This window comes from Pan troglodytes, chromosome 3, assembly GCF_028858775.2.
Source record: "Pan troglodytes isolate AG18354 chromosome 3, NHGRI_mPanTro3-v2.0_pri, whole genome shotgun sequence".
Classification (NCBI taxonomy): Eukaryota; Metazoa; Chordata; class Mammalia; order Primates; family Hominidae; genus Pan; species Pan troglodytes.
The window spans coordinates 54200211-54222885 of record NC_072401.2 but is presented as its reverse complement, the minus strand read 5'-3'; the positions used below and the strand labels follow the sequence as shown (position 1 = coordinate 54222885).

Genomic DNA, 22675 nt, shown 5'->3' with positions numbered 1-22675 from the left:
CACAGTTCTCCTGTCCTCTGCCTGTGACCAACCTCAGTGTTCTCTCCCATGGCTGTGCAGGTGTAACCTCTCCTCTTGGGAACGAGGAGTAATAAGCTATCTTTTAAATGGCAATTGTCCCCTGATCTGTTGGCCTTATCATACCTGAATAAAAATAGAATCTACATTTTAAAACGTTTATGCATTTTTAAATGTCTTAATGAGTACAGATGGCAGTTATCACTAGGGGTACTCATGGGGAGAGTGCCATCCACAAGTGGGGAAGAGAGGCAGAGGATCACATTATGTACTGTTTGATTTATTTTTATATTAGAAATCTGTTACTTGTGTTCTTCTTATTATTTTTTTTTTTGAGACAGAGTTTCGCTCTTGTTGCCCAGGCTGGAGTGCAATGGCGCAATCTCGGCTTACTGCAACCTCTGCCTCCTGGGTTCAAGTGATTCTCCTGCCTCAGCTTCCTGAGTAGCTGGGATTACAGGCATGTGCCACCATACCTGGCTAATTTTGTATTTTTAGTGGACACAGGGTTTCTCCATGTTGGTCAGGCTGGTCTTGAACTCCCGACCTCAGGTGACCCGCCAGCCTCAGCCTCCCAAAGTGCTGGTATTACAGGCGTGAGCCACCATGCCCAGTCACTTGTGTACTTTTTAAAAACAGAATATTTTGAAAACCAGCTCTCTCCATCTGCCATGCAAGCTCTGTAGGCCAAGCCATTTTTATTTAAAAAAATATATATATATATTTTGAGAACGGGTCTTACTTGCCCAGGCTGGTATTTGCAGTGGCACAATCACAGCTCACTGCTGCCTTGACCTTCCCGGACTCAGGACTCAGGCAATCCTCTTGCCTCAGCCTCCCAAGTAGCTGGGACCACAGGCATGTACCACCATACCCGCCTAATTTTTGTATTTTTTGTAGAGATGGGGTTTTGCTATGTTGTCTAGATTGGTCTTGAGCTCATGCAATCCACCTGTCTCGGCCTCCCAAAGTGCTGGGATTACAGGTGTGAGCTGCTGCGCCCAGCCAAAATTTTTTAAACAAAATTTTCAATTTTATTTATTTATTTATTTATTTATTTTAGGCCAGGGGTGGTGGCTCATGCTTGTAATCTCAGCACTTGAAAGGCCGAGGTGGGTGGATCACTTGAGGTCAGGAGTTCAAGACCAGCCAGGCCAACACGGCAAAAGCCTGTCTCTACAAAAAATACAAAAAATTAGCAGGGGATGGTGGTATGTGTCTGTAGTCCCAGCTACTGGGGAGGTGGAGTTTGCAGTGAGCTGAGATCACACCACTGCACTCTGGCCTGGGCAACTGAGTGAGATGCTGTCTCAAAATAAAAAAATAAATTTTAACTTTTTAATTAAAAAATTTTATTGCCTCTTGTTTTTAAAATTTATTTTATTTTGGTAAGAACACAACATGAAATCTACCCTTTTAACAGATTTTCTTCTTTTTTTGAGACAGGATCCCACTCTGCCACCCAGGGTAGAATGCAATGGCATGACCACAGTTCATTGCAGCCTCGACCTCCCAGGCTCAAGGGATCCTCCCACCTCTGCCTCTTAAGTACTTGGGACTACAGGCACACATCACCACTCTCAGCTAATATTTTTATTTTTGTAGAGGCAGAGGTCTCACTATGTTGCCCAAGCTGGTCTCAAAGTCATAGACCCAGGCAATCTTCCTGATATGAACAGGAGACGGGGAAATACTGGAAAGTTATTTATTTTGTTTGATTTATTTACCTGCCAAAAGCCCCACCCTAAAGCCTGGAAACCCGAGGCCCCAAATGGGAACAGGCATTCCTGTTTTCGTGCCCAAATGTTGCATCTTGGCCCGCCACACCCCACATCCTGTACCCATATAAACCCCGAATCCCTGGGTCCATGAGGAGATGAGCAGAAGAGCCAAAGAACTGAAGAACGGCATGGCAGAGAAGGAGCATCTGAATATCTAGAGGAGTCCAGCTGGGGACAGTTGGAGAGGAGTTCTGCCACAGGACTGCTGAACTCCAAGGGAAGATCATCTTTCCACTCCGTCCCCCTTCCAGCTCCCCATCCATCCCGCTGAGAGCCACCTCCACCACTCAATAAAACCCCCATATTCACCACTCTTCAAGTCTGTGTGTAACCTGATTCTTTCTGGGTGCTGGACAAGGGCCCGGGTACAAAGGGGACACTGAGCTGGTTAACACTTAAGCCATCTGTGGATGGCAGAGTTAAAAGAGCACTGTAGCATGCCTACTGGGGCTTCAGGAGTCAAAGCACCACCCCTAGAAGCTGCCCTGGGGCCAGAGCCCAAAAGCGCTCACTCTGGTTCCTGCACCTGCCTGTCTGTATCCTCCCGCTCCTATAAGGGGTTTGAGCTTGTGGCAGCTGAACAGAGATCAACACCCCTGTTGAGTGTCCTGCAAGGGGAGCCAGGGAACTCTCCTGTTTCACCCCCACCTCAGCCTCCTAAAGTGCTGTGATTATAAGATAAACCACCATGCCTGGCCTCTTAACAGATTTTTAAGTGTACAATAGGCACGACGTACAGATCTCTAGAAGTTATTCACCTTATATAAATGAAACTTTACACCAGTTGAATGGCAACTTCCTATTTCCCCAGCCCCTTAGCCTTTGACAACCACTCTCTACTTCTTGCTTCTATGAGTTTGACTATTTTAGATACCTCACATAAATGGAATTATTCCAGTAAGCACTGTGATTGACTTATTTCATTTAAGATAATGTCCTCCAGGTTGTCATATTGCAGTGAAGAAAACCAAAATATGTCACCCCAAAATACACCTCTTTGAAATAAGAATTATTTTGAGCTAGGCTGGGTGCAGTGGCTCATGCCTGTAATCCCAGCACTTTGGGAGGCAGAGGTGGGCAGATCACGAGGTCTGGAGATAGAGACCATCCTGGCTAAGATGGTGGAACCCTGTCTCTAACAAAAATTAAAAAAATTAGCCGGGCGTGGTGGCGGGCTCTTGTAGTCCCAGCTACTCGGGAGGCTGAGGCAGAAGAATGGCGTGAACCCGGGAGGCGGAGCTTGCAGTGAACCGAGATCGCGCCACTGCACTCCAGCCTGGGCAACAGAGCAAGACTCTGTCTCCTAAAAAAAAAAAAAAATTATTTTGAGCTAAAGGCAATTAAAAAGCAGCAAACAGGCTGGGCATGGCGGCTCACGCCTGTAATCCCAGCACTTTGGGAGGCCGAGGTGGGTGGATCACCTGACATCAGGAGTTCAAAACTAGCCTGGCCAATACGGTAAGGCCCCGTCTCTACTAAATATACAAAAATTAGCCGGGCATGGTGGCGGGAACCTGTAATCCCAGCTACTTGGGAGGCTGAGGCAGGAGAATCGCTTGAACCCAGGAGGTGGAGGTTGCAGTGAGCAGAGATCATGCCATTGCACTCCAGCCTGGGCAACAAGAGCGAGACTCTGTCTCAAAAAAAGAAAAAAAAAAGCAGCAAAGAGTATGCAGTGGCTCATGCCTATAATACCAGTGATTTGGGAGGCCAAGGCAGGTGGATTTCTTGAGCTCAGGAGTTTGAGAACATCCTGGCCAACATGGCAAAACCCGGTCTCTACTAAAAATTCAAAAAAAAAAAAAAAAATTAGCCAGGCCTGGTGGTACACGCCTATAATCCCAGCTACTCAGGAGGCTGAGGCACAAGACTTGCTTGAACCCGGGAGGCAGAGGCTGTGGTGAGTGGAAATCATGCCACTGCCCTCCAGCCTGGGCAACAGAGCGAGACTCTACTGCACTCCAGCCTGGACAACAGAGCAAGACTCTGTAGTCCCAGCTACTTGGGAGGCTGAGGTGGTAGGATTGCTTGAGTGCAGGAGTTTGAGGTTGCAGTGAGCTATGATTATGCCACTGCACTCCAGCCTGAGCAACAGAGTGAGACCTCGGCTTTAAAAAAATAAAAAAGAAGATAGTCTTGCTCCTCTTCTTCCTCTTTCAGGAAGGACAAAGGCTAATCCCCAGAGACAATTCTAGATCCTTATTGGCCTGGACATGGCACCAGAGAAATCTACATACCAAACTGTACAAACTAGCGTTTATCTACTGTTTAAGTCAAATAAAATATAGAGACAAATTTAACATTTTTGGGGGGAAGCAAGAATTGCAGTTCCAGGTCGTCCACAGAGACAGGGTGATCTTCGGTACGTTCAAAGAACAAAGAGAAGATTGGAAGTTTTATAAAAAGGAGAAATGTTACATATTGTTTTGAAAGAATGTTCATCAGCACTAGTAAAGTTTTGGGGAGGGGGCAAACTCTGATTGGTGAGTGGCTGCAGTGGGTAAAATTAATCTTACAGTCTTAGCAGCTGTTTCAGTAGCTACTAGATAAAACTGGTTTCAGGTTTTAACGACGGTTTCAGCAGTCAAGCTTGCCAAGAATTGCATTCTTGGAGCAATGTTTTGTGCCCTGTGTGCTTTTTCTTCCTGTCCTCTAAATGCCCTTTTATAATTAAAAAAAAATTTTTAGAGACAAGATATCCTGTCGCCCAGGCTGGAGTGCAGTGGTGCAATCATAGCTTAACTTCAGCCTTGACTTCCTGGGCTCTAGCAATTGTCTCGAGTAGCTGGGACTACAAGTATGATCCACCACACTGGCTAATTTTTTTGTTTGTTTTTTGTAGAGACAAGAGTCTCCTTACATTGCCCAAGCTCCTAGTCTCAAGCAATCCTCCTGCCTCAGCCTCCCAAAGCGCTGAGATACCGCACCTGGTCTTGACTTTTTTAGTTGGTCATGACAAGAATGACCCAATTCATATAATTAACTTTTTTTTTTTTTTTTTGAGACAGAGTCTCGATCTTGTTGCCCAGGCTGGAGTGCAATGGTGTGACCTCGGCTCACCTTCACCTCCACCTCCCAGGTTCAAGTGATTCTCCTGCCTTAGCCTCCCAAGTAGCTGGGATTACAGGTCCCCGCCACCATGCCCAGCTAATGTTTTTGTATTTTTAGAAGAGATGGGGTTTCACCATGTTGGCCAGGCTGGTATCAAACTCCTGACCTCAGGTGATCTGCCCGCTTCAGCCCCACAAAGTCCTGGGATTACAAGTGTGAGCCACCACACCCAGCCAATTAACTTTCATCTATCTTTTGTTACTATATGTTTTCCTTCCCACAATTTGCTGCCCCGAGAGACTCAAGGTCCTTTTCCTTTGTCTTGTCACTTCTCTAAAAATTTATAGTTCCTTTGCTAAGATGCCATATAAAAACAAGTTCAAAACAAACCTTTGAGTTACTCTTCTCTGGGTACTCCATATTGCGTATTCTGTACACATGTTAATCAACTTCTATTTGTTTTTTCAATTGTTAATCTTTTTTGTTGTTATGTATCTGTCTTTTGTCAGTCTAATTTACAAGGCCCCAGCTGAGGACATAAGATGGGTAGAGGAATTGATTTTTCCTCCCCCACAGCGAGACCATCTTTTTTAATTTTTAGAGTCAAGTTCTCACTCTGTTGCTCAGGCTGCAGTGCCGTGGCATGATCATAGCTCACTGCAGCCTTAAACTCCTGGGCTCAGGTGATCCTCCCACCTCAGCCTCCCATGTAGCTGGGACTACAGGTGCACACCCCCATTCCCAGCAAAGTTTAAACAAATTTTTTTTTTTTTTTTTGAGACAGAGTCTCACTCTGTCGCCCAGGCTGGAGTGCAGTGGCGTGATCTCAGCTCACTGCAACCTCCACCTTCCTGGTTCAAGCAATTCTCCTGCCTCAGCCTTCCAAGTAGCTGGGACTACAGGTGCGTGCCCAGCTAATTTTTGTATTTTTAGTAGAGACAGGGTTTCACCATATTGGCCAGGTTGGTCTCGAACTTCTGACCTTGTGATCCACCTGCCTCGGCCTCCCAAAGTGCTGGGATTATAGGCGTGAGCCACCACGCCCAGCCTTAAACAAAATTTTTTTTAGAGACAAGGTCTTGCTATGTTGGCCAGGCTAGTCTCAAACTCCTGGGCTTAAGCACTCCTCAGCCTCCCGAGTAACTGGGATTACAGATGTGAGCAACTGTGCCTGTCTGTCTTCTTTTTAAAGGATGAATAATATTCCACAGTGTGTACATACCACATTTTCTTTATCCATTCATGCCTAGATGGATATTTAGATTGTTGATAAGAGTGTTACTTTCCTCCTGATATTGGAAGGACATCTTCCAAATGGAGATTTTATCTCTTGTTTTCAGGAAGAAAATGGGGAGGGTCAGAGTGAATTTCTTTTCCCTGCTGGTTTTGTAAGTGCCTTTAGCTCAAAATAGTCCTTATACCAAAGTGGCATATTTGGGGTAGTGTGTTCTGAGCTCCTTCAGCATACTTAAAGTTCAGGAGAAAAGACACAAGAGAATGTAGGTGAGCAATTCTGAGATAGCTGACTATTTTCCAAAATTGAACAAAAGACACAAATTTGAAATTTGGGGAGCACAACAAATCCCAAGCAGGCTTAAACAAAATTCAATATCTGGACACATTGTAGTTAAACCACGTGACACTGTTATCACTGTCACATACATCTGTGTGAAGAGACCACCAAATAGGCTTCATGTGAGCAATAAAGCTTTTTAATCACCTGGGTGCAGGTGGGCTGAGTCCAAAAAAGGAGTCAGCAAAGGGTGGTGGGATTATCATTAGTTCTTATAGGTTTGGGATAGACGGTGGAGTTCGGAGCAATTTTTTGCAGGCAGGAAGTGGATCTTACAAAGTACATTCTCAAGGGTGGAGAGGATATTACAAAGTACCTTCTCAAGGGTGGGGAGGGTGTATCGTACAAAGTACATTCACAAGGGTGGGGGAATATCACAAAGTACATTATTGCAAGGGTGGGGAGGGTGTCTTGTCACAAAGTCAATTGATCAGTTAGGGTGGGGCAGGAACAAATCACAATGGTGAAATGTCATCAGTTAAGGCAGGAACTGGCTATTTTCTCTTCTTTTGTGGATCTTCAGTTGCTTCAGGCCATCTGGATGTATACGTGCAGGTCACAGGGGATATGATGGCTTAGCTTGGGCTCAGAGGCCTGACAATCACCTGATGGGTTCTTCTTGCTCACTGCACAGACAAAACCAATTCACTGAGATCATACTATTGCAGTAGAGAAAGAGTTCAATTAACAGTCCTAGCAGGAGCATGGGTGTTATTACTCAAATCAGTCTCTCCAAGAACTCAGAGGCTAGGGTTTTAATGGATAATTTGGTGAGCTGGGGGCTAAGGAAGGGGGTTGCTGATTGGGGATGAAATTACAGGGGTATGGAAAACAGTCTTTATGCACTGAGTATGCCCTTTGGGTGAGGGCCACAGGACTAGCTGACTCATGGTCACAGGTCCTGGTGGGGTCCAGTGGTTGCCAGAATGCAAAAGTCTGAAAAACATCTCAAAAGACCAATCTTAGGTGCTATAGTAGTGATGTTCTCTACAGGAACAATTGGGGAAGTCACAAATCTTTGACTTCTAGCCACATGACTCCTAAGCAGTAAGGGATTATAGAAACTACGCCTACATTTAGCAGAATTCGGGTTCTTCCCATAATCGTAATCTCATAGCCTTCCATTAGTTTTACAAAGGTGGCTTTACTACCTAGCAGGGCAGAGGTTAGTCTGAGGGTGGGGTTATTATCATCCTTTCTTTAAAGTTAAACTCTAAACTAAATTCCTCCCACGATTAGCTTGGTCTGTGCCCAGGAACGAGCAAGGACAGCCAGCCTGTGAGGCTAGAAGGAAGATGGAGTCAGCCATGCTAGACTTCTCTCACTGTCATCATCTTTGCAAAGGCGGTTTCAACAAAAAGCACAAATATCTGAAAAGCAACTAGAGTGTTGGATTACTTAAATCATTTTCCTGAGGAACAGCCCTCAATGCCTTGGCTTTGCCTGGTTAAAATTAGGGTATTCCCCAAATTTCCGAAGATCATGGTATATTTTCAAGAAAACAAAAATGGAATAAGACTAATAAGTAGAAATTTAGCCTGGCCAGGCTGGGCGCGGTGGCTCACGCCTGTAATCCCAGCACTTTGGGAGGCCAAGGAGGGCAGATCACGAGGTCAGGAGTTCGAGACCAGCCTGACCAACGTGGTGAAACCCTGTCTCTACTAAAAACACCAAAAATTAGCCGGGCATGGTGGCGCACGCCTGTAATCCCAGCTACTCAGGAGGCTGAGGCAGTAGAATCGCTTGAACCCGGGAGGCGGAGGTTGCAGTGAGCTGAGATCGTGCCATCGCACTCCAGCCTGGGCGACAGAGGGAGACTCTGTCTGAAAAACAAAACAAAACAAAAATAAAGAAATTTAGCCTGGCCAACATGGCAAAAGCCCATTTCTACTAAAAATACAGAATAAGCTGGGCATAGTGGCACATGCCGGTAATCTCAGCTACTCAGGAGGCTGAGGCACAAGAATCGCTTGAACCCTGGAGGCAGAGGTTGCAGTGGGCCGAGATTGCACCACTGCACTCCAGTTTGGGTGGTGGAACAAGACCCTGTCTCAAAAAAAAAAAAGACTAATGAGTAGAAATTTCTAGTTTCAATGGCTGTGTGATGTGTGATACAGCTGGCATGAGTAAACTACTTCTCATATTTGATTTTTAAAAGGGCATTGGATGATGAAAATTAAACGGTATTTATACGACACTGTCCAAGAAGAAACATGAATATTCTGGGCCACTAGAGAGGTCTGCAGTATGTCAGGGGAGCGATGTTCTGTACCTGGATAACACTTCCTTCTAGACATTCTACTTACTATGCCAAAGGAAAAGTTAAGCCTGGGAACCGAGACACTCCAAAACTGCCTTCCTTTTGTTCCCAAACATAGCTGTAATTTCACACGGTTGCTTTATCTTATGTAAAATGTAGATTTACTGAGCACGAGACAAATGCATCATTGACTTTCCCTCCATTCCCTTGTTTTCATGTGCTAAATGTAGATTCACTGAGCACCAATAATAAGAGCTCACAAGAATGTAACCATTTGCCTCACTGTCTACCCTCTTTTTATCCCCCCCTCCTGCTTGCTCTTTCCCCTTTAAATACCGAAGTTCCTCAAACCCTCTTTGGGAAAAGCACAGGACAGGTCCTCCTGTGACTGGTGTTTCTTTTTCCCGGGCACGTCCTTAGCCTTGGCAAAATAACCCTCTCATGGACTGAGTGCTGCTTCAGGCACATTTTCTTTTACACTTTTAACCTTTTCTGACTTCATCCTCAAGGACATTTCTTTCACGCACATGTGAAAAATCAAACTCTACCAAGCAGCTGTTCATTCCCTTGAATCCTGACACTTAAATAACATCACAACTAAGAGAGTTGCTTTCTCAGGACAGCCGTTCAGAACCATAAGACTTCGGAGGTAAAGAAAGCAGCGAGAGCATAACGCTAAGTTGCTTGGAAATTTTTTTATTCTCCTTGCCAACATTTCTTTTGACATTTTATTACTTATGTGACATTAAGAAATAATTTGGTTGCATATTATTTTCAAAAAGCAGTAAGAAAGTAGCTATTGAGAAAGAAGGAGGGCCATAGGTTTTTCAATAAAACGTTAGAAACATTATAAAAAACGAGACTCCCATTACATGGAAACACATGATCAAAGATCAGACTAACACACATTCAAACAGGCTTGGTTCGAAATAGAGTTCTCCATTTCTTTCAGATGAGCCTTTTTTCTTAGGCTCTTTCAGAAGCACTTCACAATGAACAGAGGTCTTGCCAGCTCATTTCATTAGCGGAGAAGCAAAGGTATGATGGCAGAATCATGAGAAGATGGAAATAAGGCCTGAGGATATGGCTTGATCTCTGAGACCAATTATCTTTGAGTTATTCAGGCCAGGATAGAAGCTTAGAGAGGATCGAGGCAAACCATGAAGGGAAGGGAATGCAGGACAATGCCCATTACTGGCTTTACCACAAACTCCAAATCTCCTGGACCCACTTCGCAAGGTTGTAAAGTTAAATGAGGAAGGAGCCTGCATTGTTTGTAACATAATACAATACTTTCACTTTGTCTTATTTTTTAAGGTGCAGCTCTTCAAGAATTTCATTTTTAAAAAAATCATCTGTAAGGGAAGAAAAAAATGCATTTAATTCAAAGACTGATTTTTTTTTTTTTTTTAATGGAGTCTCACTCTGTTTCCCAGGCTGGAGTGCAGTGGTGTGATCTCAGCTCACTACAAACTCCACCTCCCGAGTTCAAGTGATTCTCCTACCTCAGCTCCTGAGTAGCCGGGATTTTGGGTACCCACCACCACACCTGGCTAACAGTTTTTTTGTAGTTTTAGTAGAGATGGGGTTTCACCATGTTGGCCAGGCTGGTCTTGAACTCCTGACCTCAAGTGATCTGCCTGCCTCTGCCTCTCAAAGTGCTGAAATTACAGTCATGAGCCATCACGCCCCGCCGAAGATTGGTTTTCATACAAACAATTCCAAATAAAATATCTAATGATGACAATCTGACACAAATGACAATGCTAGATGCTTGTCAGAAAATATTATATATGTATACATTTTAAGGATGTTACCACCCTCTGTAAGAAATACCAGCACACACCCACCTCACCCCCTCTCCACAAAACAGTAACAACAAACCTTTCACAGCACGGGTGAACTCGCTCTTCTGCTGACTTACTTTCTACTCGGGTTTCTGATCCTAGTCATGTACTTGTCTGGGCTACCGGCGCTCATTACCGTAGTATAAATTGTGAGGCTGAAAATTATGAGGAAATTTTATGTACACATCATTTTCTCTAATATGCCAGAAAGGGAAGAAAATGACCAAGTGCTTCCCTAACACTTGAGATCTGGGACAAGGCCCTTTATGCCAGAATATTTTAAATCTATGAATCAAGAGGTCAAAGTGCACTTTCCTCCTATTTTGACAACACTGTGGAAGGCCAAGTTGGAACTTAAAATTCTCAGACTTAATTAGCCGGGTGTGGTGGTGCCTGAAATCCCAGCTACTCGGGAGGCTGAGGCAGGAGAATTGCTTAAACTTGGGAGGCGGAGGTTGCACTGAGCTGAGATTGCGCCACTGCACTCCAGCCTGGGCAACAGAGTGAGACTCTGTCTCATAAAAAATAAATAAATAAAATCTCAAGACTCCTCAGAGCTCTACCCCAAGGCAGTGGGGGAGACGAAGCCTTGGCCCTCACCCTGGCTCTGTCCTACCCACAAGGGCCTTACTTGCACACATGTGACATCACCGCCTTCACATTCCCCAGCAAGCACCTGCCCCTGTGCTCTCTCTCAGTGGCCGTGCACCACCATCAGGAGAATACCACCCAGGGAAGAGGAAAACACAAACCCTGGAAGTGGAGGTGGGGCTGTTCAGGCTGACAATTACAGGGTCCTGGGAACTTGGGCAGACTCCAGGTGGGCAAATGCCCTTGGTCCAGCAGATTCCTTACACCATGCTTTGGGGGGGTGGTATCACAACTAGAGGAATTCCAGAGGAGGGCCTCTAAAGCTCCAGGATCAAGGCACCTGCCCCGCCTCTCCACCTTGCCCAGATCTAAGGATGAAAAGTATAGTGTCATTGATTACACATTCCGTATAACAAGAGACCTAAACAACTTGAGCACATGTGCCCACATGCACACACATTTGTCTTGGAATCCAGTTGAGGTGCATGTGCAAAATATCGGAGCTGGGTTGTTCAGAAACAGGCAGAATTAGTAGCACTGGGTCCACAGCTAAATCATACACCCAGTTAAAGACAGCACTGTAAGCAAGTGCAGAGCTCGTCCAAGGGTAATGGAGGTTCCCTGAACAGGACCTTAATTGCTCGTTTACTTTAGTCATAGTTCTACTCTCCATTACTGTTTTAGTATTTTCTCTACTGATGAGCCACAGCAGAGGATGGAGATGTATTGCAGGTGGGTGTAATTTTGCAGCATGGCACAAGGGGGCAGCATAGAGCCAACTGCCTTTGTTCAGACTACTTTGTTGTTGTTTTTCTTTTTCTTTTTTTCAGATACAGCTACACTTATTTCTATTAACCTAATACAACTGAACAGCCTCAGTTGAGGTTAATCATTACATGTAAAGGGCCTGAGAGTCAAAAGTCTGTGTTAATTCTGGCTCCATGGTGATTGTCACTTAAAAGCAGTTTCTCTTGAATTTTCAAGTATACAACAGAGAAAAACACTACTTGGTAAACTGTTTATGATTTCTAACAATTTTATTTTGACCAAACCATTTCAGAAACCATTTAAACATTCATAACTGTTAACTCAGTAATCCTACTTCTGGGAATTCAGCCAAGGGAAATAATCTGAAAGTAAGCAGGGGAGAGGCAAACGAATATGTTTATTTCAGAGTTTTAATAGAGGAAAATCTAACAACTGGAGAATGCTTAACTCAATTATAATACAGCCAACTGGCCACTGCCACCATGTAAAATTATGAGGGCTGTTCAAAGCAGAGAAAATGCTTTGTTTTATTAAAATAAATGTAACTATTTTATTATAATACTAATTTTTAAAAGATATATTCATCACTTCTTTTTTTTTTTTTTTTTAAGACGGAGTCTCCCTCTGTCGCCCAGGCTGGAGTGCAATCTCAGCTCACTGAAACCTCTGTCTCCCGGATTCGAGTGATTCTCCTGCCTCCATCTCCCAAGTAGCTGGGATTACAGGCACGTGCCATGACGCCTGGCTAATTTTTGTATTTTTAGTAGAGATGAGGTTTCACCATGTTGGCCAGGCTGGTCTCGAACTCCTGACCTCAAGTGATCCACCCGCCTCGGCTTCCCAAAGTACTAGGATTACAGGTGTGAGCCACCGTGCCCAGCCAGATATATTCATCACTTCTATAATTACCTAAAAAAACTATAAGAACACAAAAGTAGTTTATTAACCCCCATTTAAAAAATGACTATTAAAAGGGCAACATTGTGCCCCGCTATGAAGGGTACAGTCAATAGTGCATTGGAGCTAGCTCCTACAGTCTGGTGAGGGCCAATTATTAAATATGCAGGAAGTGTATGAGCCAACTATAAGCCTGAAATCAGCCATGTGGGAGTATTCACACCATGGAAGTCAACAAATGCTACAAATTTGGGAATTTTTTCATTTGTCCCTTCCCACACAAAGAGCTGGTTTACTAGCAGACCACTGGGTATGCTTTGTTACCCAAATAGCTCATTTGTTTGAGTAGCAGAATACTGACTAATTAGTTTTCTTTTCTTTTTTTTGAGACAGAGTCTCGCTCTGTTGCCCAGGCTAGACTGCCATGGCATGATCTCAGCTCACTTGCAGCCTCGACTTCCCAGGTTCAAGTGATTCTCCAGCCGCTGCCTCCCAAGTAGCTGTGATAACAGGCGTGCACCGTCATGCCTGGCTGATTTTTGTATTTTTAGTAGAGACGAGGTTTCACCATGTTGGCCAGGCTGGTCTCGAACTCCTGACCTCAAGTGATCCACCCGCCTTGGCCTCCCAAAGGGCTGGGATTACAGGCGTGAGCCACCACACCTAGCCTGCTTTCACTTAAAAAAAAAAAAAAAAAGAAAGAAAAAGAAATTAAAAAGAATGTGAGTAAAATCCTAGGCTATACACTAGAGGAACCATTGCTCACAGAATGCTGCTATCAAGGGTACAGGCTAAAAAAGAACATTAACTAAGCGAATTGTCAGTGGAACAAGGAACAGCTTCGGAGAGAGTGGAAATTCCTCCGGAGGATAAAAGAAAACCAAAGGTATTCAGAATTTATTTCTAAGGAGCTCCTAACAGGTGAAGGCTGTCCACAGCTACCTGACTGAGTTAGGATGAACACCTCACTGCCAGAATATTTCAAATGTAGGAATCAAGAGGTCAGCCAGTCAAAGTGTTTTTCCTTCTAGTTTGACAACACTATGGAAGGCCAAGTTTGAATTTAAAATTCCCAGAGCTGGCCGGGCGCAGTGGCTCACGCCTGTAATCCCAGCAATTTGGGAGGCCGAGGTGGGCGGATCATGAGGTCAGGAGATCAAGGCCATCCTGGCTAAAACGGTGAAACCCTGTCCCTACTTAAAAAATACAAAAAATCAGCTGGGCGTGGTGGCACGAGCCTGTAGTCCCAGCTACTTGGGAGGCTGAGGCAGGAGAATGGTGTGAACCTGGGAGGCAGAGCTTGCAGTGAGCCGAGATTGCGCCACTGCACTCCAGTCTGGGTGACAGAGCGAGACTCTGGCTCAAGAAAAAAAAAAAATTCCCAGAGCCTCCTTCAGGGTCACTCTATTCTTTTTACCTTTGGATTTCTTCATGGACTTCTCACCTGATTTATATTTGTTTATCACTACCACCCCTACCCCACCCATATTAGTCCCATGAGAGCAGAGACTTTGTTTTGCTTGCAGCTGTACCCACAGGAGTGCCCCCACAGGAGTGCCCCTACAGCCTGGTTACAGGAGCCCTCAGATCCTTGCTGAGCCAAACAGTACGTGAGTGAGTTCACTGTTCTGGAGTGATGTGTGAACAGACATGTTTAACAAGTCACTTACTTGTTATAAACTGGAACCACCGACAAAACCTGCATAGGAAAAAGTCATATTATAGAGAAGATTACATGGTAGAAGAAATACACATAGAATATCTATGGAGGGCCGGGTGCAGTGGCTCAGGCCTGTAATCCCAGCACTTTGGGAAGCCGACGTGGGAGGATTACTCAAGCCCAGGAGTTCAAGACCAGCCTGGGCAACATAGAGAGACCCTGTCTTTACTAAAAAAGAAAAAAAAAGAATGTCTGGAGAAAGAACATAACCACTCTTTAGTGTATCTTGAGGTGATATAGACTTTTTTTTTGAGACAGTCTTGCTGTGTCACCTGGGCTAGAATGCAGTGGCATGATGTTGGTTCATTGCAACCTCTGCCTCCCAGGGTCAACCGATTCTCCTGCCTCGGCCTCCCAAGTAGCTGGGATTACAGGCACACACCACCAAGCCTGGCTAATTTATATATTTTTAGTAGAGACGGGGTTTCACCATGTTGGCCAGGCTGGTCTCGAAGTCCTGACCTCAAGTGATCCTCCTGCCTTGACCTCCCAAAGTGCTGGGATTATAGGTGTGAGCCACCGCATCTGGCCTGACTTTTTAATTCTTTCTCTTTTTTTCTTTTAAACAATGAACATATATTACAACTATGCCTTTTTTTTTTAATATAAAGAAAAACTTTGGTGAAGATGGACATTTTAACTTATATAAAAGCAAGTTGAGAAAATGTCATATACTTTTTTTTTTTTTTGAGACGGAGTCTCGCTCTGTCAGGCTGGAGTGCAGTGGCGCAATCTCGGCTCACTGCAAGCTCCGCCTTCCGGGTACATGCCATTCTCCTGCCTCAGCCTCCGCAGTAGCTTGGACTACAGGCGCCTGCCACTACGCCTGGCTAATTTTTTGTATTTTTAGTAGAGACGGGGTTTCACTGTGTTAGCCAGGATTGTCTCGATCTCCTGACCTCGTGATCCGCCTGCCTAGGCCTCCCAAAGTGCTGGGATTACAGGTGTGAGCCACCACTTTTAATAAATGATTTCAACCAAATAAAACTTTTACCCTAACGTTTTCATCTACCAGAAGATTTCACGGAGTTTTTCATATTCACTATTAACAAAACACCAAACATCCTAGGTATGCAGGACACTGTGACACAAGTTACCTGGAAAAGTGCCTCCAGGCTGAGGTTTGCTTGTCCTGTAGCATTAAGGGCCTTGATGGCAGATGTTCTGTAAGGACAAAGGTCGAAGTTCACTTGGCATTTCAACAAGCACTGAAGCCCATCAGCTGTCATTTTTGGGAGGCAGAATGCAAGCTCCAGTCTCATTATCTCCCTTTCTCCAAAACAGATTCTGGCCCCAAGCCTGTTTCCTGCTGAGGCCCAGCCCACCACAGTGGAATTCATCCAGCAGCTGGGACGGTTGGCACCATCTGCTCCAGAAAGCTGGGATGATGAAAATGTGTGGCTGCAGAACTGAACAGTGGCCAAACTTGTGGGGTAGTAAAGCCAAGGCAACGTATATAGCTACCTGCACTTTGGAACTGTGCTGACTTATAATTATAGAATGTTTACAACTTGAAGGGACAATAAAAACCCTTGACTGGTTTATTTATTATTTAAATAAGGGAAATAATTTCCTTCTAAAAATATCTTGCCTAGAAGACCGTGAACCTGGCCCTTTGCTTTCATTTTACAGACTGGTAAACAGAGGCCCGAGAGCCACCCAGTGAGTCACTAGCAGAGCTGGTGGTGGGCTCTAGGGCTCCTGACCCTGACAGCCTCCCAACACCCGCCCAGCTGCTGAGAGGCTCTGCCCATTGCTCTCCTCCACACAACACTCCCTTCCCGGCCAAGGCACTGGCGAAGGGGCTCAGGTACATTTTCTGGGAGAGGATAGCACCCATAGGTCTTGCCAGTTCCTGTGACAGAATGGGCATATTCTCCTGACCACAAGAAAACACTGCAAACCAGAAAGCACGTAGCAGCCTACCTCCGGTCATCTTCCTTGGGTGCTGGCTTCCAGTGGTCGTAATTTGTCTCAACTCGGAACCACCTATAACAGAGCACATCATCTTGTCTTGTCCAAGGCAATTTATGACATAGCAAAGGAGACATATGAACAAATTTAAAATACCCCTCATTTCACCAATTAAAAAAATGATTATTTGATACAAAATGACCAGAGCTTTCAATTCTACTTACGCTCCATTCAAAGGATCTAGAGGCCAAATGTCTGCTGGGCCATCTCTGTTCCTTGTGATGACCACCCCCTCCCGGGGGGACGTGCCACCAACAATGTAATAAACATCAGCAATAAGGGGAGTCTTGGCCAACTTGCCAACAGCTGCTTCGAAGTTTTCCGACTCATTCAGGGTCTGAACAAAAAGATGAACTTGCGTGAGCAACCCCACCTGCAGTTGGGTCCACACCAGATGATGCAAAAATGATCCAAAGCACATTCTCCTGGTATGTTATGTCATGACTATCACCTTGATCTGCTCTGACCTTATCCTCTTGTTATCAGGGCTCCTAAGATGGAAGAAATTTCAGCTTCAAAGGGGAGCCAGGAGCAGCAGGAAATTCTGACAGGAGGAGAGAACTGTTGACAAGCCCTAGGCCTGGCTCAGCAAACACGGGCTGTGTGCTCTCCAGGCAGATCACCCTCACAAAGGACTTTTTGTGCTTCTTCATTCATTTATTATTTCAACAGGGTTTTCTTGAATATCTACACTGTGCCAGGCACTGTGCTGGTGGGGGATAGAGCAGTGAATGAGTCGCCTGGTCCTACTCTCCCCAAGCCTCTGAGGAAGACAGAAAAGTCAACAACCAATGGTGACACAGTGTAATGAGAGTTCACATAGGAGAATAAGATGCTATGGACGTCACAGTAGGGGTCCCATCCTCACCAAGGGCAGTGGAGGAGGTACTGCTGGGAAGCATCGCATTAATTGAAGCTAAAGAGACAAACACAAGTGAGTGGTGAAAGTGGTGGTTGCAGGGTGAGGAGTGGCAGTGGGGAGGAGGGTTCTAGTTCGATGGACTAGACTGGCAATGGCTTGGGGATGAAAGAGCATGCGCTACATTAGCGCCCTGAGCTTAATTGGTGTTCAGACACCCCGAGGGCCCATGAAGACTTCCAAAGGCCTGTGGCAAGGATACTTAAGGGGATCACTCCCCAAATCTTCAGATTCCATATGGGCTCCTTCCTAGAGCGGATCTGCTCAAGAATATCCTTCAGTGGAGGGCCTGTTCTTCCTGTCTCCACCTTCCCAACCACTCTGCTGCCATGTTTTAAAGGAAGTACACTGTATGCTCACCCATCCTGGATATTGCCAGGGCACATTGTCAAGGGTGGAGGTGGTGATAGGGTCAAACAAAAGAACAATTCAAGGTATTGGTGTCTGCAAAGGCTCCGTCATTCAGCACCATAAACCTTAACAGCAATAACTATAAGGCAAGAAAACTCTACAAAACCCATGGCAGGGCTTTGTAGAGTTTTCCTGCCTTATACTTAGCTACTCAGGGAGGCTGAGGTGGGAGAATTGCTTGAACCCAGGAGATGAAGGTTGCAGTGAGCCGAGATCATGCCACTGCACTCCAGCCTGGGTGACAGAGTGAGACCCTGTCTCAAAAAAAAAAAAAAGAAATGATCTGTCCTAACTTGTTTGACTGTAGGTCATATGATCCCCTTTCCAGAGAGGATCCTGCCCTGTACCTGGAAGAAGGGAATGTATGGTCAGAGAGGCCAAGAAGAATCTAGACACACAGGCCTAGCTGGGTTTCCCCACTCCATCTATTAGCACTGGATCTACCTTTTTGTCCAATCATATTTCTACATGGCATTCCATACTTTGTTAAACCTAAGCATAAAAATGGACAATGTCCCCTGTATCTTTGGGTCTTCATTCTGAAGACTCCTATGTCATGTACATGTTAAATAAATTTGTATGCCTTTTCTCCAATTAATCTGCCTTTTGTGAGTTGACTTTTCAGTGAACCATCAGAAGGCAAAGAAGAAATTTTCCCTTGGCCTTTGCAGAGGTAATAGGAGTGATGAAATATTTGTTTGCTTATGTTGCCTATACCATCCCCCAACTACTATCAAATTCATTTTCTCTAACCTGTGACAGTAAAGCAAAAGAACATCCATAAAAAATACTGAAGGCACTGGTGACTTATTTTACCCAGGCGACAAAGTCAGGGAGTGCAAATGCCTCATCTATCTCAGGAAATGGAGGAAATGGGCAGTGACTGCTAATAGACATGGACTTTCTTTCTTCTTCCTTTTTTTTTTTTTTTTTAGTCTAGGTCCCAGAGTTTCTTTTGTTATTTCATTTATTTACTTCTTTTCAGACATGGGGTCTCAATGTTGTCTGTTGGACCTGAACTCCTGGGCAGAAGGGATCCTCCCGCCTCAGCCTCCTGAGTGTCTGGGACTGCAGGCGAGCACCATCACACCCAGCAGATTCGTCCTTACCAGAGAACATAGCAACCTCAGCATATGGATTTTTTTTCTTTCCTTATCAAATCAAGAACTTTCACCTTTTTGATACAGGAGATAGAAAGAAATTAGGCAGATAGTGAGGGTAAAAGAGTCCTTGGCAAGGCTTCCTTTCTAACAAAAAGTAGCCCAAGAAGTTATTCTTTTCTAACAAAGAGCAGCCTGAAAAATCGAGCTGCAAACATAGACAAGCAAGCTGGAAGCTTGCACGGGTGAATGCCAGCAGCTGTGCCAACAGAAAAGGGCTACCTGGGAGCCAGGTATGTTCAAAACGGAGGCTCCATCTTCCCTTCTTTTTTCTTTTTTTTTTTTTGAGACAGAGTCTTGCTGTGTCTCCCAGGCTGGAGTGCAGTGGTGTGATCTCGGCTCACTGCAACCTCTGCCTCCTGAATTCAAGCGATTCTCCTGCCTCAGCCACCCAAGGGGCTGGGATTACAGACACCCGTCACTACACCTGGCTAATTTTTGTATTTTTAGTAGAGATGGGGTTTCACCATGTTGGCCAGGCTAGTCTCGAACTCCTGACCTCCTCACTTCTCTGCCTCGGCCTCCCAAAGTGCTGGGATTACAGGTGTGAGCCACCGCGCCTGGCCCATCTTCCCTTTTCTTTGTCACCATGTGTACAGTAAAGAAGCAGGCAACATGGCACCAGCCAGGTAGAGAATCCATCGGCATAATAAAAGATTAGGGTGGGGGCAGACAGCTTTTCATGCCCTATGCAAATGGTACACCTGGTCCAACCAATCTTTGCTGCCCTATGTAAATCAGATACCACCTCCTCAAGCTCATCCATAAAACCTCCTTCATTTCACCACAGAAGCAGCAACTCATTTTTTTGGGACTCCTCTTTGCTCTTCTCTTTCTTTCGCCTGTTAAACTTCCAGTCTTAACCTCACACTGGTGTGTCCGCATTCTAGTTTTCTGTGGCCCTGAGACAACAAATCTAAGGTATCACCCCAGACAAATGAGGCCGTTTCATTTTCACTTAAAGGAAACACCTTACAGCTTCTTTTTGTCATACCCAAGTTGCTGGCATCTCTATTCTTGCACTTTGTGGCAAATTATTAAGTACGATAAGCGCTCCTTGAACACAAGCACTGAGATGCGTAACAGTCTGATAATTGAGACAGTTACTAGGTGACTGATTTCATCCCACTATTCAGAATATTGTGCAATTTAAAACCGATGAATTATTTCTGGAATTTTCCATTTCATATTTCTGGACCACAGTTGACTGTGGGTAACAGAAACCAAGAATAAGGGGAGACTACTGTAGATGTGGCCTGGAACCCAGCACATTCTAATAGGTTCTTGTAGAGCAGATGTTCCTTTTGTTGTGTGCACAGCTGCCTTCTAATGTGTTTGCTTTGCTAGTTTGGATATTTGCAAATGGACATTTTAAAAGGAGAGTACATCTGTCTCTGTAGAAGAGCATAATATTATCTCCTATCTCAATCAGCTATTGTGGAAAACTCTAGCCTATGACAAGATTCTCTCCTTAACCAAACTCTAGCCAGGCTCCTCTGAGACCTCTTCTCTATTAGACCTTGACCCTGGCTTATAAAGACTCGAACAAATACTAATAGTTTCTAACAGCTCAAGGCCACGTCTCTCAGATGACTAGTCCCCCTTTAAGTGCCTGTCTGAGAAAACTCCAGGCTGTCAAAAGAATTTGCCATTTGTTCCAGCCAATACTGAAGGTAGGGCCCCTGTCTCCCTGTCTCTGTAGGAGGGTAGGAGCATAACTTCATTTTTTTTTTTTTTTTTTTTTGAGACGGAGTTTTGCTCTTATTGACCAGGCTGGAGTTCAGTGGCACCATCTCGGCTCAATGCAAGCTCCGCCTCCCAGGTTCACACCATTCTCCTACCTCAGCCTCCCGCTCCGCCTCCCGGGTTCACGCCATTCTCCTGCCTTAGCCTCCCGAGTAGCTGGGATTACAGGCACATGCCACCACACCCAGCTAATTTTTTGTATTTTAAGTAAAGACAGGGTTTCACTGTGTTAGCCAGGATGGTCTCAATCTCCTGACCTCGAGATCCACCCTCCTTGGCCTCCCAAAGTGCTGGGATTACAGGCGTGAGCCACTGCGCCCTGCCTGGAGCATAACTTCTAAGTTCCAGTTCGCAAACTCAAATTGGTTTCACATGAACCGATCCCGCCTTTCCACTTTTCACTTCTCTGACTATCCTAAGCTCCTTGTTCCCTCACCTTTTAAAATACCCATCACCTCTGCACAAACCGAAGTTGAGCTCAGTTCACACTGGACTCTTCCTTACTCCAATAGCATATACTGATTACAATCTGTCCTTACCATTTTAACTAGTGTCTGGCTTTATCTTTGACATTTATCAAAAAGATTTATATGCACTTTGCAGACATTTAGATGCTTATTCTTTTAAGGAGCTCCTTACATTAAAAGCAACATTGTTAAATGACACAGAACAGTTTAGAAGGTGGAGGTGGAGTTAAGGAGGGCTCCACATTAAATATACTCACAGCGCGGATCAGCCAGCTGACGGGAATGTGTCTCCGAAACAGGGCAGCGATAGCATTCTCCCACCACCAGCCTTTATCTGCCAAGTTGAGTATATATGTTATATATGTGTGTGTATATATGTACACACATGAAACAGATATGTTATTTTAGCAAGGAAATATAGAGAGATATTCACTCAAGTTTTGAAAGCAGAATCTTTTGTACCAGGATACAATGATAGTTATGTCAAAGGAAATAATTCTATTAATTATGCCAGGCAAAATAAAATTATGTAGTCATCAAGGGAAGTGTCTTAATAAATATTAGGAAGAACATAGAGAACTTGAATCTTCCACACCTGTGATTTGTGCTCACATTTTAAAAAAATACAAATTTGCAATCATTTCCCAAAATTACTTTTGGACAACTTTTAAAAGTCTGTTAGGGGATTCATTGCCAAACAAAAGTTTTCATTCAAGGCTAAGTAATGGCAATATAAGAAAAAAATGGACAAATTGAATTTCACAAAAATTTTTAAAATTCTGCGCATTAAAAGACAGTATTAGCCAGGCGCGGTGACTCATGCCTGTAATCCCAGCACTTTGGGAGGCCGAGGTGGGCGGATCCCCTGAGGTCAGGAGTTCGACACTAGCCTCGCCAACATGGTGAAACCCTGTCTCTATTAAAAATATAAAAATTAGCTGAGCGTGGTGGCGGGCACCTGTAATCCCAGCTACTTGGGAGGCTGAGGGAGGAGAATTGCTTGAACCTGGGAGGCGGAGGTTGCAGTGAGCCAAGATCAGGCCACTGCACTCCAACCTGGGTGACAGAGAGAGACTCTGTCTCAAAAAAAAAAAAAAAAAGATGGTATCAACAGAGTAAAAGGCAATTCACAGATTGAGAGAAAATATTTGCATTAATAAGAGATTAATATCCAGAGTATTTAGAGAACTCCTAAAACTCAACAACAACAAAACAAACATTCCAATTTAAAAATGGGCAAAGGGCCAGATGTGCTGGCTCAAGCCTGTAATCCCAACACTTTGGGAGGCCCAGGTGGGAGGAGTGCTTGAGCCCAGGAGTTTTAGACCAGCCTGGGGAAAATAGTGAAACCCCATCTCTACAAAAAATTTAAAAACTACCAGTCATAGTGGCACATGCCTGTAGTCCCAGCTTCTGGGGAGGCTGAGGCAAGAGGATTGCTTGAGCGCTGTTGGTCAAGGCTGCAGTGAGCTGTGATTGAGTCACTGCACTC

The 22675-nt window shown here is 44.7% G+C and overlaps 1 protein-coding gene across 15 annotated transcripts in view; it reads right to left on the bottom strand.

The window, feature by feature from the left end:
- Nucleotides 1–6546: 6546 nt before the first annotated feature.
- Nucleotides 6547–22675, bottom strand: part of NAAA (N-acylethanolamine acid amidase) — a 30242-nt gene continuing 14113 nt past the window's right edge. The window contains exons 5-11 of one of the 15 annotated variants that reach the window (XM_009447715.4): nt 21441–21517; nt 16645–16817; nt 16433–16495; nt 15604–15670; nt 14457–14485; nt 10568–10685; nt 6547–7049 (exon numbers count right to left, since the gene is read on the bottom strand). In XM_009447715.4, the coding sequence (XP_009445990.1) occupies nt 10604–10685; nt 14457–14485; nt 15604–15670; nt 16433–16495; nt 16645–16817; nt 21441–21517 (491 nt within the window). In that variant the 3' untranslated portion in view covers nt 6547–7049; nt 10568–10603. Of the gene's footprint in view, nt 7050–9363; nt 10039–10567; nt 10686–12139; nt 13464–14456; nt 14486–15603; nt 15671–16432; nt 16496–16644; nt 16818–21440; nt 21518–22675 lie in introns of those variants that run through there. The other 14 variants (XM_016951576.4, XM_001152628.7, XM_016951577.4 and 11 more) reach the window with 14 other exon arrangements.